An 18,491-nucleotide genomic window follows, 5' to 3' on the forward strand; every position below is an offset into this window, starting at 1 on the left:
GAGTTGGCTATAAATGTCATCTCTATCCATAAAATGTAGTTTAAACCGTAGGCAACTGGAATTTATAGAAAACACAATATTGACTGTGAGGGAAGAAGAAAACTATCTCTGTTTTAAAATAATTTTGGAATCTTAGTTAATCCTACTATAGTTAAGGAGAAAATGCTATGTCAAGGTCTTCAGGAACTCTAAGGGAGTTTTATATGGCTTTTAATAATAAATACAGTTTATCACTTTGGGGCTGAGGCAGTAAAAAGCCCCTGCCTTATTTTCAAGCTCTCTCTTTTTCTGCCTTGGGTACACTGAAAGTTATGTGTGATGTGTGCCATAGCTTAAAGATGGAGGAGGGTAGCCTGATTGACATTGGGCTTTATGTGAGCAACAAATCAACTTTGGTTTTCTTATGCCACTGGGGACAAAAAAAGAATAAATACATTTTCTTGAGGAATATGACATAAACTAAGACATTTTCAGCATAATTTCTAACTATTTTTGAAAGAGAGATCAGAAGTCTAAACACAAATGTAGTTTAGTCTGTTCAGCCATAATAAATATAGTTAGGAAACATGGAGGGTTTTTCCTTTAATGATTCAGAATCTTGCAGTTTCTCAGGATGAGAAGTTTATAGATGAATTTTCATTATGTAGTACTGCAGATATAAATACAAATTGTGTAGGAGATAATGGATTTATCTTTGCTCTCAACCAGACTTATTCACTGCTTTAAGGGATGCTTTATAAAATCCCTGACAACAAATTATTTTTTAATCATTAGATTATTCTCTATTTTCCAAAGTAATCTGCTAAAAATCCACTTAATCAGGATTTTATTATTTATCTACCACAGCTGCTGAGAAAAATGTGAACTCATATATTTATTAAAATTATAGTGTAGCTTTATGGGCATTTACAAGGTGAAATAAAATTTTATTTATGAAATTACATAAGCCAAATAAGTTATAGTAGTGTATTGTCTAACTATACATCTAAGAGAGAGCAAAAAATTCTAAATTTGCATTGCCTTTACCTTCTATCACAAGCCATGTGAGATATCTGCAAAGATAAAGTCAGGTATTGTTCTAAACGAATTACCTCTAAATGATCATACTAACTCAACATGCATTGTAGAGGATAAAGTAGAATCAGAGGAGGATGCTACAGCAAGAATGATGAATTCAGAAGCTATAACTAGCCACTTTCGCCTATTCCATGGACCAGAGCGACAAAGTAGATCAAATATCATATGAAAACAGAAAAACAGGAGAAGAACAACAGGAAGAGGAAAGGAGAAGAAACTTTGCTTACTGTGATTTGATTTTGGAATTATTTTTCAACACAGGATATACTATCACTTTTTCATCATAGTTTAAAAATACGAAAAAATGGAATTAGTCTATAAAATTGATATTATTCTAACACTTCAAATTGTATTTGAGATGCTTATAAAGTTCATATATCAAGTGAGGAAAAACCAACTATACATAATAAAACTCCATAATAGTTCAGGAAAATTATATCGGGTATTGAGAATAAACTTTAGGAGCCTCCTTGAACTGCAGAATATGATTCCCAGCAAGACTCCATTCAAACAAAACTACCCTAAACTATGTTTTCAGTGTTTATGTATATAGAACTTTATAGTGATAATTTTTGTCTCTAGGAAAAACAATTGTCTGAAAATTATATGATCATTAAGTATGACAAATTTAGCCACCTCACTTTTATTTTCACAGATCATGTTAGAAAGAAAGCTACAAAATGCCAGATTAACATTTCAAAATGTATTTGAAATTAATGAAGGGAAACTGATTCAGTTAGCAACGCTAAATAAAACAGACAATTCATACAGATGTTTTCCCTGTAAAATATTAAATAAACACTCAAAAATGTCAACTTTTTCAATTTAATAAACCGATCCCTAACTTATTTCTCTATTTGAGCAAAGTTTCTCCTTGACCAAAGCTCTAGTTTTATATGCAAGGTTTTTTTTCCGGTCCAAACACGTACTTTTTAGAAAATAGAGGTGTTTAAATGGAACTATAAATGACTTTTCTCTCTCTTTCTGCCTCTTTCCTCCTTGCCCAAACACTGAAATATATCAGGTTGTATAAAACAGCTATTTTACTTTGTCCCCAGTTTGTCAATTATAAGCACAAATGCTGAGAATTGTTCTATTGGAGCTACAAGAGTGGTAAAGTGGAAACACTTGACTTACTTTCCATTGTTTCATCAGCTCTCGTACTCCCTTGGAGTCTTCTAGGAGTCTCTCCTTATGGGTAGCATCCTGTAGGACATTGGCAGTTGTTTCAGCTTCTGTAAGCCAGGCAAGAAACTTTTCCAGGTCCAGGGGGAACTGTTGCAGTAATCTATGAGTTTCTTCCAAAGCAGCCTCTCGCTCATTCACTCTGCAAAAGAAAAAATATCCAGATGTAATTCACAAATATCAGAATGGTGCACCTAGTGAACTCCACAAAAATAGCAAAGATGGAGGGACTAAATTGTAATATACCAACAAAAGAATGAGTTGTTGCTAAAGCTCTTCCTTTAAGCGACAGCAACTAGAACACCATGCAGGCTGTTAACCTTCGTTTCTATTTAACTTAAAGGCTTCTGCATGGGGGAGGAATGCAAAAATACCTATTTAAAAAATGAATGACAATTGCAGACTTCTATAAATCCCCTCCACAGAAAAGAGGTGATTTTATATACATACATATATATATAGTTAACTTTGTAGTTTTTGCTGGTCAGTTTGGAAAACTTATTTTAATATGCTACAAAAGTTGAAACCAACCTTTATAGGTAAAACCCTAAAACCCCTACACCGTGCTTGTCTTGTCTTTGATGTCATCCTGAGGCAGGAAACAAGCATTAGACAGGCAAGGATAAAAGTCAAGAGACTACAAACTTAGAGTCAAAAGATAAACACTGGAGGAAAAGATAAAAAGAAGGAATTGGAGTGCAAAGGGACAGAATACTAATAAGTAAAAAAATAATATTTCCTAGAAACCATTGTGCATAATATAATTTTGCATGACACCTGTTTGTTATAATTATTGTGTTAACTTCGTATGTCATTACCTGATGGTCATACAACTGAGAACATGGTCCAAAAGAAAAACGTTACATGTAATGGAAAAAGCAGAGTCTTAGAAAATGGACAGCTTTGGGTTCAATTCCCAATGTCCCTAACCAGTGATGCGACAGGACAAGTTACTAACTTCTCTGATTTCTCAGTTTCTCATCTGCAATATTTATTGCTGTGATGAGAATTAAAATACAATAAAGCATGTAAAGTTGAATGCCTCACATGTTCTACAGTAACACATTATTGTTACCCAAAAACATTAGTTCCTTCTGCCCACATCCCTCCTCATTCCTCTAGTCCTTTAAAAAGGATGAAACAAATTCCCTAATGACATAAAACTCTAAAAAATTATTCATATTTTCTGATAATATGTATAGTGCATGTATTGTGAATCCACACACACATATGCCCTCAGCAAAATCTACATAATAATAGCTTGGAAGGGAAAATTGCTTTAGGCAGTAACAATCCCATCTAAAAAGATTCAGGTAAATTTTGTCTGCAATGAGGAAATTAGTACTCTATTTAAATGCCTTATTTGCCTTCTATTACTACACAAACACTTTCTGGGATTAAACATAAACTAAAAATGGATTTTAAAAAACTGAACACTTGAATATGATACACACTGCTTGTTAAGATGTGATTGTCAATAATTATGCAAAACTGCAATTTATTTCAGCAGCAACTTTATCATGGGATGTGCAAACCAGGCAATAAACAACTCCTGCCGAGCCAGCGGCAGCAGAACCCCCGGAAGAGCTGTTTATTCATCATGGGTGAGGTTTTTGCTGAGCACACAGTCTTCTACAGTATAGTTGCAGCGCTCATACTGGATAAAAATCTTCTGTCTGCATTAACTGGTGGAGGGTAGAATAGGTTTATGGGGATGCAGCTATTGGAAAAAAGTAAGCATTGCACTAAGCTATTTATCAATTCCTAAACAAACTTTAATACTGCACAGCTGAAAGGTAGCGTAGTGTTCTGGTTGGGCAAATAAATTAAACCCCATGTAGTTCAAGGGCTAACCTGGACTGCTGGCTCCCTGCTTATCTAGTTTGCAGGCAACCTATCACTGCAAGGAGAAATATCAAAATCGTCATTTATTTATTTATCTTTATATTTATTATGATTTCAAAATTCAGAACCATTGCAACAGTTCCAAGAATCTTAATGCTACAATGTACCGGCTGGACCATGTGTAACTGCTGACAATTGACCTGTTCTGACCTACAAAAGTGGCAATTTCATCCAGTTTGTGCTAATATTTACTCCATCTCCAGCCCGAAGTTTGAGATAGAAACAAGCTGTCATAGTCCAGAAGACAAATGCAGGGTTAGACATTGACATATTTTCTAATGTAGTCCAATTTCAAACAAAATAAAAGGACAATATGAAACTTTGCCATGGCAGAGTGAAATTTAGAAAATTAGATATTGTGCATTTTATTATTGGCATTGTGTCTGCGATGAGCTGTACTTGATACATCTTAGCGCCTCTATCCTTAAACTAGAAGCAACACTTACCCTCTCCTTCCAACAAAAATAACTGGTCAATAACTTTCCAAGTTATTTGCAAAATGCAATGCACATAAATCAGATGAAAGTGTCTACGAAGACAATGAGATTTTCAGCTAAATCCTACCAGTGAGTTTGCTGCTTTGTAAATTAGGCCCTTAGGGAAGAACAGTAACTCTTTCAGGACAGTAAGGAACCATTTTCCTAAATGATACCCTGGTGATCAGAAATACTGACATCATGCTGAATATTTTCTAATTTGGAAAATAACTTAAAAATTCAATGGCAGCAACAGCAGAAAATCTCTTCAAATGAACTCCTTCACAAGCCTCTTTGATCATAGGTGAGACTGTTGTTTCCTATTTGTGTGGGGGATTTAAAGCTACAACCTTTCTCCTGGATCAATGCATGTACATTGTATTTCTAAATTTTAATTGTGCCAAGTCTAGACAAGAAATAAGTCAAGGATACTTAATTTCCAGATTTGTGCATTCAAAATAGCTCTAAATGTATCACATATTTTTAAATTTTCCTTAACCATATGGCTTTAAATTGTTTATATGATAAATAAAAGTATATTATAAAAATAATAAGAATCATAAAGAAATAAAAGATCTGTGTAGAACAAAACTAAAGATCTTGAATATGGATTATTTTTTAAAATTCTTCTGTACAGGTAATCAAACTATAGACCCTGGAGGAAATTTGGTTATACTTTAAAAGTAACAATGACCAGATAATTAGAAATTGTAATAATACTCTCTAAATAGAATCTACTGTATTGGTTAAGTTCGTTTTTATATACGAAGTTTAATAATCAGCCATTTCAGCTTTATGATGCACAAAAATAGCTGAGAATTTGACGGAGTAAAGAATGATATGGTGCTTTGGAAAGGTTTTCCTTCTACTCATAAGGGTACCCTGTACCCCTGTCAATATGTAAATAAGGGCGGTGTAGAATATTGTTCTCAAAGTATGGGTCACAGTCCAGCAGCACCAGCACCATATGAGAACTTACTACAAATGCAAATTCTCAGGCCTCAGCCTAGACCTACTAAATCAGAAACTCTGTAGATGGAGTCCAACAGGCTGTGTTTTAACAAGCCTTCCAGGCATTTCTAGTATGTGCTAAAGTTTGAGAGTCATTACTGCTAGGGATCAGATTTTGAGAACTATTCCTATAGCGGATGCTGGGCTAGGCTGTCCAGGCCCCTCTTCAGAACTGAAATACTTCCGGCCCCAGCTGCCAAGAGTGCTGCTGGCTGACAGTCCTCAGCTGTCATCCCTATCTGAGAACCGGCTTCAGCTAAAGAGAATTTCCTAGCTCAAAGTTAACCCCTTCATCCCAGAGGCTGACTGCACCCATTGACTGGTTGGTATATGATGCACGGGCTACGAAAGCCTGGCTCCCTTGCTGCAACTCAGGACGATGCTAAAGGGCTACCCTAGCTTCAGACCTCAGAGCTCCGCCTAGTCTTAGGGGGAAGAGAGGAAGTGTAGGGAAGGGAGGGAGAGGGGAGGGTTGATTGTTGTGGTTGTGACTGCTCCCCTCACAGGTGTTAATCTCGAGAACACGCCAATAAAATCCTTTCACATTAACTGCATTCTCACAATCTTCTTTCTGGGGAACCTGACCTGTTGAATTGTCACTCTAAATAAGGATTTTAAAAATATGCTTGCCTAAGGAATGTATGTGAAGAAACATACAACTACTTAGGCAGACTGTGGTCTCGAACAGGAACAGGATGGAGAATTCTCACATGCAGCAATTGTGTCTGAAGAGCTACTGCACTTTTGGTTGCCCTTTAAGGAGAGCTATAGATAATGCAGACTTGTATTATCACTAGTTAGAAGCAAGAATCTACTGAAGGGGTTAAGTGCTGGAGCTATAAACTTAGTACAACCCTACACCTGCCCTAGAAGGTGCTCACCCAGAGACAACTTCACGTGAAAAGCAAAGAATCACAGAATCCATGCCTTCAGCATATCCATATTCTTTTTAAGAACTGATTATCAACGAAGCATCAGATAAATATATTCTGATCTGGCATTAGACCTTCCCCCAACATACACCATAGTATCTCCGAATCAATCTCTAAGACTCCAGATTTTCTATTGAGTTGAATATCACCAGTTTCTTATGGGCCAACCTCATACATAAAAAGCAAAAGAAAAAAGGGAGGAAAACTTGTTCCTTTCTAAAGTAAACCTGAAGAACTTAATTAACATATAGACGATATTCCACTATTAGATATATGGATGAGAAATGCCTTATCGGTGCATTATATTGCAGGATTATAAGTATGTGTGCGTGTATAATCAAAAGAAATATATAAACACATTGAATATTTTTAGAAAAAAGGTTCAATCTGATATGGAAGGTTATATTTTACCCAGGTGTTTCCATAAAGTGTGACAAATTGGTGAAATTCACAGCATTCAATCTTCTGCTAAATAACATTGTGCTCTGGTATTGTCAATGGAATAACCAAGTAAAATGCTTTGAATCTTTTCTTCCTAGTTTACTTGCATTTCAGCCACTATCATTTCCTATGATATTTTTAGAAGAAGGATTACAGGACCATTATTTTTTCCTTTTTTGTTTGTGGGATATAGGTCAGAGAAAATGAGTACCCTAGCAACAGCTGGACCAGGACCAGAAAATTTCTTGCAACATCAAACACTACTCACGGAGCCAGAGTTAATCTGAAGTTCAATTTCTCTGTAACAATAAAACTTCCCACTACTTTGCTAGTAAATAAGTTGCACTTTGATGCTTTAAAAAAACTTTATACTGTATTTACAAGGGGCAGCTAGAATTTTGATACCTATGACTATAGAACATTTTGTAGAAATGATTCTTCTTAATCTGTAGCAATTCTATTAGTAATTTGCACTAATGAGTAGCATGAATCTAAGCAAAAGCTGTCAACAATGCCTGGACTAGTATTCCACTAGTTCCTTTCCTAGCAACAACTCTGTGGCTTTATCTGTCTTTGGGTACCATCTACCTAGAAATAAGACTACATAAGGGTTGTGGCAATGAGAGGATTCTTTTCTGCTCTGTTATCTAACTATAAAGAAAGGAATATACTCTCTCCTTTTAATTTAACTATGGACAGTGTGAGAAATGATGAATCTAGGATACAGCATAGAAGATAATTTTCAAAGCTAACACCCATATAGCTCTTTAAATGTTTTAAAACATATTCAGAGTTATTTTCTCATCATTTCATAAGGTATTTTCAATTTTTTCACCTACAGTCTGCTTCTTTTTTTTTTTTTGTATATTTTCAGTTGGATATTTCATTCCCTCCCAGTGGCTTCAACCTCTATACAGATTATCTTTGTTTTTGAACCTCATTCATATTTCTGCATGCCTACCAACATCTCAATCATTAATTCATCCATGCATCTATTCCATGCTTATTATGTGCCAGGGTCTATGCTTGATGGTGGTGACACAAAATTCAATAAGATGTGGACTTTGGCATTTCACATATTCAAGCCCAGTAAAGGAGGCAGATAGGTAAATATTTATCTATAGTTACAATGTGATTAGAGCTTTAAACTATCTGGATTCCTAACCAGTAGCTCAAATGTAACATGCATCACACTGTATTCATGAATTTCTATTTCAATTTGCCAAACAAGTGATAAATGTATTGAAACATTTTTGCCTCTTCCTATCAAAAGTAGTGATCATCGGCCGGGCGCGGTGGCTCACGCCTGTAATCCTAGCTCTCTGGGAGGCCGAGGCGGGCGGATTGTTTGAGCTCAGGAGTTCAAGACCAGCCTGAGCAAGAGCGAGACCCCGTCTCTACTAAAAAATAGAAAGAAATTAATCAGACAACTAAAAATATATAGAAAAAATTAGCTGGGCATGGTGGTGCATGCCTGTAGTCCCAGCTACTCGGGAGGCTGAGGCAGAAGGGTTGCTTGAGCCCAGGAGTTTGAGGTTGCTGTGAGCTAGGCTGACGCCACGGCACTCTACCCCGGGCAACACAGTGAGACTCTATCTCAAAAAAAAAAAAAAAAAAGTAGTGATCATCTAGTGGGGCTTTATCTCAAAATACAGTAATAGATACTCAATAAAAGTTTGCCTAATTGAATTGGTTTTTCATAAAAATAAGAAACCTTTTAGATATAAAGCACAGGTTATCACTGGTTTTATTTTGTTGTTGGAGAGATTGATTCTGAGAGAACTGTAATGATGTTCCCAAGGTTGTATACAAGTAAGTGGCAGAGTTGGGATTATAGTCCAAGTCTACGTTCTAGAAAAGAAGTTTTTTTTTTTTTTTTAACTCTGAAGATAGATATTTGTGTCCACTCCTCTCTGATATATTCACTGTAGTTAAAGAAGAAAAATGCAAAGAAGTCTATGCTGCTGAATCCTGGCCTTCATTTTGAAGCACAAATTTAACTTTCTGTCACTTTACCATAAGCAGGGTTGTTGAAACACACAAATACCTACACATAAGGGAACACACATACAAAGATATTCTCCTACCTCAACTATTGCAGAAAAGATCTAGCTGGTTTTTGCTTCAAAATGAAAAAAAATCCATTTTAAACGCAAATTTGCTGGTTTGCTGTTCACTGGCATATGAATTAACGAGGTTTTCATCCCCTCTCTCCTGAGGTCTGGTCCTAAATTACTCAAACTCTCCAGAGTTAATTGGAAACCATGACCTAAATGTTCCCAAAGTATTGCTGATTAGTTCTCAGAAAACTCATTCCCGTCTTTCGTCACCCCTGACAACACAGGATGACTTTTTAACATGTGCAGTAGCAACACACTTGTACGAAAAATAGATTAATCCTCCAAAGATAAACCACAGCTTTGGAGCTATCTGTGTAAACTTCCTTCAATGATATAGATATTTTAGAAATTATATATATATATATATATATATATATCACTTAGACTTTACTTTTAGATAGTAAGAGAATGTATGCATTATCAATCATGTAAGGAATTTTAAAATACCAATCCTATCTCTTTCATATTTTTTACCCTATAACTGTTTTTAAAAATTGAGATTTGCAAAATATATTATTAGGGAAACAACAATAATTATGTACTTTCCCTAAAATCATTAGGACATTCCTGAAAAGAAGAGATTTGTATTAGGAGAGAGCAGTAAAAAGTGTGCTTTCTACTATTGTTTGCATTACTTGTTTCATTTGATTTGTGTTTATGTGTCATAAATCACTGAGAAACATTAGTTGATGAAAGAAATGTACACAATATTATGAAGAGAGGACATATATATATACACACACACAATTTTTCTTTCTTGGATTTTTAAAGAGATTAACACTTTAGGATCTATATATTTTTCTGCTGATATAACATTAAAAGGTACTATTTGGGAAGTTTAAATATAATGTTGGGAGTAATGGATTACATTTGGTTTGATTCATATACAGAGACCCAAAATATTATCTTTGGCACTTATACAACTATAAAAGATCTTTAGAAAAATGTAGTAAACACTACTTTCTAAATAATTACAAACTTAGATTGGGGTTGGGCTTACAGTTGGACAGAATTTCTGCTTTAAAAACTCAATGATTTGTATAATGTGAATCTTTAAATTGATTTGGTCACTTGTAGTGTTAATCTCTTTAAAAGATACATTTCCTAACATTGATAGACTAGATTAAGTCACTTCTCTTCTAAAAGGATATGTGGAGAATGGTATAGAAACCAATTAAAAAAATGAGCTTAGGATCAACTCTTCAAAATCTCATAAGACTGTGCAGTCAACCAAATATATATTTTCTCATTCATAATAACTTAGAAAAAAACAAAACTGTAGACTGTTGGATGTCAATACATAATATTCAGAAGACAGCAAGGCAGACAGGTTCAATTTTCTAAGATCAGAAAGCAGACACATAGCAGATTCACTTTAAAAGGAAAGAAGTAGCTAACAGATCAACAGATGAAATGAACTTAACAGTGGAGTTCTATCAGCAGAATTTTGAAACATGAATGATTTTATAATTTCCGATATAAACTCTGAGTTATGGTGTCTAAATATTTGTGACTTTTATTACCTATTCCCTTACTCAGCACTCTATTATGGTTAATAATGCACTTTCGAAAGAGTCTTTTATATTCAGCATTTATTGTTATAGTATTTTGCACTAAAACGATGTTATTCAGTTTTGAAGCTCCTTTCACAGGATCCACAGATATCATCTCCTTTCATAAATTAAATAGCTTGATGAGGCTAATGAGGCAGGTTGTTATTACCATGCACAGTTTATAGAAGAGAAACCTGACTTTCAGAGAGGCTGGGTGAGTTTCCAAAACAAGTGGCAAAGCTGGAAACACCCAGTCTAGTCCACTGTTCTCAAGGTAGACTTGCCAAACTCCCTGTGAGGCAAATATAACGGAAGTGAATATATTACTATTAGCAAAAGCCCTTTGTTTTCTGTGATTATTATATGAATAGGATTATGGTGTGTGTGTGTGTGTGTGTGTGTGTGTGTGTGTGTGTGTGTATGAAGACAAAGAAATTATTATTCCTTTGCTTATTATCTTCAGCTGCCATCTAAGAGATACATTAGAATGAATACTGCACTTTGGACTTGAGATATAGGCTTGAGGATTTTACTCAAAAGGAGAGCATTACAGGAAGCAATCAGATATTTTAATTCTTATGAATTCATTGAAAATTACAGTACATGTAATTGCGGCCTTCTCATAACGGTAATTTAATAAATGTTAATCAGACAGATTATCTGGCTGTTTATACATTTTGAAAAATGTTTTACATAAAAATTTCTAACACGAAAATCAAACACTTCATACATTTATTTCTTAGAAATTTTACAGTAAAATAAATACATCCTTAAAAGAGCAATTGAGAAATGAATTAATTTCTCAAAATGACTAAGTCTTGGTAGATTCTAAAAGAACTGTCCTTTAAATTTTAAACCCACTTTATTGGCTCAGAGATGATTTACAAGACAAGATGTGGGATTACAAATAGCTTGAGCTATGAACTAATACCTTTTGTAACAACCTGGATGGAACTGGAGACCATTATTCTAAGTGAAGTATCACAAGAATGGAAAAACAAACACCACATGTACTCACCATTAAATTGGAACTGGTCGATGAATACCCATATGCACATATCGTAATAAAACTCAATGGAAACCAAGAAGGTGGGAGCGGGGAGGAGGGGATGGGTAAATTTACACATGACAGGTACAATACATGCTACCTTGGTGATGGGCACACTTAGAACTTTGACTCAAACTGCACAAAAGCGAATCATGTAATCAAAACATTTCTACCCTATAATATTCTGAAATAAAAAAAACCAAATAGCTTGAGCTGTTTAAAACTTGTGAAAATAAAGATTTAAAGTTCCTTGCTTTCTTACTTTTAATTACTAGGGTGAAAAACTACATTAAAAAAAACCTAGATACTATGGAATGTATTGATGGCTTTTTATAAGATCAATTAAAATTCATGAAGAACAATCATAAATTAAGGATTTTTTAAAATTAGAACTGCAACACTAAAAGAATGAATCCGAGGGCTGCACCTGGGGATGGCATGCTTGTAGCTCTGACTTGGGTGGTACAAAGGCAATATATGTAACCAAAGAGTTTGTATCCCCATAATATTCTGAAATAAAAAAATGCTCCCCCCAAAAGAATCCTCTGACATATGAATACATTACTTAATACAGTCTCTATATTCACCATCATCATCATCATTGCTCACCATCATCAACTTATTGTAAATTCCTTGAGGGCAAGGATTCACTACAGTTCTTGGTATTTAATAGATAATAAATTTAATTAAAATCAATAATCCTATCAAGAAGTCACAGTTTCTAAAAATGAGAGTCACAATCCCTTGTTCTTAAAAAACTTAAAATTATTTCTTGATGCGAATTTATTGAACAGTAATTTATATTTGTATGGAATTTTAAAGTTTAACATTGTTTTCACATAAATTATTTCAGTTGAACCTTATGATAATTTGTAGATATCATCTTTGTTATAGAAAACTGATTCTATAATAGACTATTATTCAGTTATCATTAAGATGTTTAAAAGTGAGACTGACCAATTCTATGGCCAAAATTGTGTTTTGCTTTGTAAACATGTAGCTATTCAATTTTTGGAGCTTGTTTCTTTCATCAAGTTTTATACTAGCAGTGAAAATAAGATGGTGGACCGTTTTTCTGGGCAACACATTGTACTTAGTTGTCAATGACTGAGTTTCTGTTACTATTCCATGAAAACTTAATGTATCTTCTTTTGAATTTTCAAAATACACTTCTGCAAAGAATGCTAATTCAATATTTTTAGGTGTATTGCAAAAACAGAGGGCATTAAAAAACAATAACTTTTGCCAAAATTAACCCTTTATTTGGGCAAATTTTCAGTTTGCCTATAAGTTTGATCCCGCTCCCCAGACATCAATTCCTGACAGGGGCTTCAAAGTCATCCTGTCCGGGCATCCATTTGGCTTCTGTCACCCAACGTACTCGTGCCCTCTCTGCTTTTTATCACCCATAAATTTGATAAGTATCCTTTCTGTAGCTCTACTCATGTTCTGTCACGAGCATCCAGTGTGTCAGGAATGAAAACAGAATCTTGTGGCATAATACCAGAGGTCTTCCTTCACCACTTGACACTGATCTATTAATCAACATCCTTTGTGTAAAAGCATGAAATGGTTTCTAAACCATCCAATTTACCTTGCATCTAGCCAGTATTTCTCCAACTTATTCACAAGGATATAATGAAAGACCTTGTCAAATGCCCCGATGAAATGCAAATGGACTGCTGCATTTTGCTTACCTACCTGTCTAAAAATTCTTCAATGTAAAAATTATTTTTGTCTCAAACATTTAGATGATGCAGGTTTTATTTATCTCTATATGCATATGTATCTGTGTTGTTTTACTAAATTACCTCGTTAATCTCTTCAAGAAATGGGTTTATATTTCTCTTATAGCCTCTATATAAGTAGCATTTAGCATTTTAAATGTCCTAAGTAGCTACAATAATATCTCTTGTGATTTTTATATAAAATTTAACTGCATTTGTCAACAACTGGTTAGAGGGCAATTGATATAGTTACGGAAGGGGAAGGAAAATAGAAGGGTGTCATCATCACCCTTTTATAGAGATAATGCTATTCAATAAAAGTGGTGGAAATAGACTATAACTGCAGTGATAATCACAGAATTTTGAACTATTAGGCTAGACCATCTAGCTCTATTAAAGGCTCATTTCATTTAGTCTTGTAAAAATGACAACCGTACCACCCAGATATAGGTTAGGTTCTCAGAGAATATTGCTATTTCATTAATTCACAAATCAGTTTTTGTCTGGAAAAATATTTAACCAAATTATACAAATCACACAAAAAAAGAGGCATTCTGGAAATTGAGAGAGGGTGTTTGACTACCACAGGGACTGGCATTCCATAGGGAGGCAGTAGAGCTGGTAGACTTCCTGCTCAACAAAGAGCTATCCCAAGTCCCACAGCATTTTGGAATGTCCCACTGGACATGGATGTATATGGAAATCCTGTTTATAAACACCTGAACCTGGAACTTAACTCAATTTTACATATAAACATAAAATATTTTTCCTCAAGGTTTTAAGACACATTGAATTTTTCAGGCATGCAACTAACTGCCATAAAAATCCAAGAAAAAAATTTACTTTGTGCTGTTAGGATTTTTGCCAAGAGTTGTTTAGCATTTTGGAAAATTACCCAATGGATGGCCAATGCCGCTTGTGGTATTTGAGTCACTGTACAACATATCGGTGTCACTCTGTGTTTGTTGATATTGCCTTCATAGTCTAATCACCTAAAAACTTCACTTATGTTCCAGAGTGATCCTAAAACATGTTATTTTATTATAAACTACTCTTTTTTCTCTTTAAAATTAGAGTTAGAGCATCATTTAAAACATTTCGTGTATAGGTAGGGTATATTATCTACAAATTTTGGTTTATGTTAGTAAAGAAGGTATTACTAAGTATTATTTTAAAAGAAAGAAACAAGGGGTGGCAGTGTGTCTGAGGAGTTTGAAGACCATTGATATAGAGCCACAGGGAAATTTCAAGATGAAGTATATTATACTGAAAATAAATAGAATTTTTGAGGAGAAAACGAGGATGTTTTCCCTCCTGTGCATCCAATCTCTGATCCTTACAGCTCCATAGAGAATGAAATAGCATTTTAAAAATTGCTCTCTTTTACAGCCAGCTGTGACTATCAGTGAACCGGAGGTCTACTTCATATACGAACCTGAATTAAAAACAGCCAGCCCTTTAGTCAGTTCAGAGCCCACATTCTTGATTACATTTGACACAATAATCATCATCATATCTTAAGACTCAAATCAGCCTGACAGTGTTCGACTCAGGGCTGCTTCTCCCAATTAGCTGAAAATTGCAGCCCAGCTCATCTCCTCGGGAGTAAGTTTACATTTACAATTTTGCTGTGGCGTAAAGGCAACGAACAAGATGGAAGGAACAAATCAGCTTTTTAACTTTTACACTAACTGTTTTCAGTTTACCTAAGTCTCGTGAACCCGTTTCAACAGGAATGAAAAAGAGTAAGCATTTTTGTTATTATTTTTAAAAACACACAAAATTTAAGAGGTAACTAGAGTTTGGACTAGAAAGGAGAAATAAACATATACTGTGAATATTTTTATGAATTATTTTCCAGATGAAGTCCTGCAGTAAGGACAGCTTTTTTTGGGTAAAAGATACAGTAAAAATAATTTGCAATGAATAGGTACATATAATTTGAAAATGAGAAGTGAATAAATGTCAAGGTCCCAGGAATGAATTTCCAATATGCTAACATGGTAACTCTGTGTCCGTGTGACGTAAGCGTTATTCTCTGTATCTGGTTCAAAATTACTTCTCTCCTATATTTCTAGGGGGGAAATACCTAAGGAAATTTTACGCATTTTATTTATTCAATTATGATACCTTTCTATGCAGATCAAGATGTTTTGTACATGCTATGGGAAAAATGGAGTCTGACTAGGCAGCCGTACTCCATGGTGGCTGTGCTGAAGATTTGCTCAGATAACAATGTCCCTATGTGCCATCTTCTAAGCAGATAACAGCGCAGATGTAGAAGAAAGAAATATACAGATGAGAAAAACATGAGTCTAGAAAGTAGGAAAAATACTGAGGCGCAAGAGACCTGGAAAAGTAAGACAACTCTGGAGGGGGCTGAGATACAAGACATGTTGTAGCCACTGGGGATGAGGAAATATGTGGGCAGGAACAGGTATATAAGACCTGACAGAACGCAAGAACCCACGGGAAGCAAATGCCAACAATAATGGAGAAATACCATTGAGGCTGAGATGGGGATAAAAAGGAATAACGAGGGAGGCAAAGATGGGGACAGGAACACTGGCAAGGTGAAAGAACTAACAAATAAGAGAGAGGAGGCACAGTAAGGGCAGCATATCTTTGAGTCTGATTATTCCCAAACATCTCTATTCACCCAAAGCTAAGCATTTCCTACAAGAAACCATGTTACGAATATCTATAGCTCATGGATTATCCCTAAAGAAGAAATGTTTATTTTTCTTATAGTACGGTTGCATATATTTGGGATTTAGGATGGATTTTTAAGGTCCAGTTCCTGATACAAGTTTTAATAGTTTTGCAGGAAAGAAGGCAAGACTGTTAGAACACATGAATGGCCATCTGTTATATATAACATCAACTAGGTGGATTTTGCCCCAAATCTTTGTGATATGAATTATTGAAGAAAAAGATTCTCAGTGAATTAATTGATGGCTTCTCCCTTAGAATTAGTCAACAATCTGTGTACTATAAGCAACACTTCTGTAGGCTCCGTTCTTTAGAAAACCAAGTTCACATTTTCCATTGTCAGAGCTCCCTTTGAGAGCTCTTAACCTTTAGAAACATAAAAATATCCTCACATAAGCCCCATTCTTTAACATTATCTAGAAAAAAGCATAAATTCACACTTCATTAAAACTACACAGTTCACTGCTATAAGTATTAAGAAGTTAATATATACTTAGTAAAGTTTGGCAAAAATAATCAGAAATGAGCTTTAGTAAAAATATCTGCGTATTGAATTTTACCTTCTCTCATGTTACCTAAGAGTGTTTTTCCAAATTCTAGTATAGTCAAATCGTAAGGAAACTGAATTGGAAATCCTTTGAGTGCATACTTTAAATTATGGATACCATTTTGTAAAACATCTGGCTCATTCTTGTGCTGACATGATTTCTCAAAATAAAAAATATGCTCTTTAGATGTTGTAATTTAAATAAAACCCTTAATGATTAATCAAATGATTTGCTTTAGTTGGTTTCAAGGTATATGCTAGTTGACAACATTGATGCTGACATAACACTTTAAAATCCCACACAAGTTGACTACTGAACAATTTGGTCCCTTCCCTATTAATGTACACAGAAGCATAGTTATGAATTACTTTTGTTAGCCACAGAATGGGATTTAAATTTTTTTACGTGTGTTTTTTCTTTTATTATTATTATTCCAGGGTTTTGTGAGGGTACAAACATTATAGTTACACTTTATGTCTTTACCTCACCCAAATGCGGGTTAAAGGGATTTAAATTTTAATCCAATGCTCCCTTTTCCTTATTTTGCTCTATGATTTCTGTAAACGCAAAGAAATAAAGTTTACACAGCAAGAGCAGTGCAAGAGGAAAGGCCAGTTTACAGAATAACCGCAATACATTTTACTTGGAAATATCTCTGAAGATCACCTGAAAGCTTAATTGACACAGGATGAGACAGCACAGCTAGGAAAGATGAATGCCGTTCAGATGACTGTGCTTCTGAGTTTGATCTATCTGTTCACTTTTTGGTATAAATCAAATTGTTGAATTAAATTTCACAAATGTTACAGATAATTATTGAGGGAATCATTGGTTCTGCAAGTAACTTTCTAGACTTGAGCTCAGCTCTTCCACTTCCCTGCTATATGACAGGAAGCATGGTCAGAGTTTATTGCTACCCTTCCACCTCTCTGAGAAACCATTGCGCACTTCACTCCTGAACTTTCCTTCCTAAGTAAACATTGTCAGTAGGAAAAAATGATTTATTGATAAACTCTTATCTTTTTTCCTTTCTTATTTACAACATTTCTACCATTATGTGACCAGATTCCAGGACTAAACTTAATAATTACTTCATTGTTAGGGCTGGGTGTGTTGCCTCACGCCTATGAACCCAGTGCTTTGGGAAGCCGAGGTGGGAGGATCGCTTGAGCCCAGGAGTTCAAGACCAGCCTGAGCAAAATAGCAAGACCATGTCTCTACAAAGAAAGTTAAAAAAAAAAAAAAATTAGCCAGGCGACGTGGTTCATGCCTGTAGTTCCAGCTACTGCTGGGGCTGAGGCAGGAGGATCGCTTGAGCCAAGGGCTTTTAAGTTGCAGTGAGCTATGATCATGCCACCGCACTCTAGCACTCTAGCCGGGGCAACAGAGTGAGACCTTGTCTCTTAAAAAAAAAGGCATTTAATAAAATTCCACACCCACTCTTGATTTAAAAAAAAATAATTAGTTACATAGTTTGAGTTTTTAGAGAAAAAATTACATTCTTTAGAGGTAAAGTAGTAGTTTATCATATGTACTATAAAAATTTAGAGGTTTTGATAGGCACATATATTTTTTACTTCTCATTTGAAAATATAAACCTCATAATTTCCCCCATCTAATCATGTGTTTTCTGAAGCATATATTTTTAAAGTAGCTCTTAAAACTTGCAACATTTAATACAGTTATAATTATTTTAATCTTCATGAAAAATAATGTGATTAAAATAAAAGTATTGGTGTAAACTTGGTGTTAGAAC

At 34.8% G+C, this 18,491-nt stretch overlaps 1 protein-coding gene across 1 annotated transcript in view; it reads right to left on the reverse strand.

Moving 5' to 3' along the window:
• Positions 1 to 18,491, reverse strand: part of DMD (dystrophin) — a 2,517,447-nt gene that overhangs the window by 498,347 nt on the left and 2,000,609 nt on the right. Inside the window, exon 54 of the mRNA XM_012638704.1 lies at positions 2,215 to 2,404. Within this exon, the coding sequence (XP_012494158.1) occupies positions 2,215 to 2,404 (190 nt within the window). The remainder of the gene's footprint in view (positions 1 to 2,214; positions 2,405 to 18,491) is intronic.

The sequence above is a fragment of the Propithecus coquereli genome, unplaced genomic scaffold, assembly GCF_000956105.1.
Source record: "Propithecus coquereli isolate 6110/MARCELLA unplaced genomic scaffold, Pcoq_1.0 Scaffold132, whole genome shotgun sequence".
NCBI classification, from domain to species: Eukaryota; Metazoa; Chordata; class Mammalia; order Primates; family Indriidae; genus Propithecus; species Propithecus coquereli.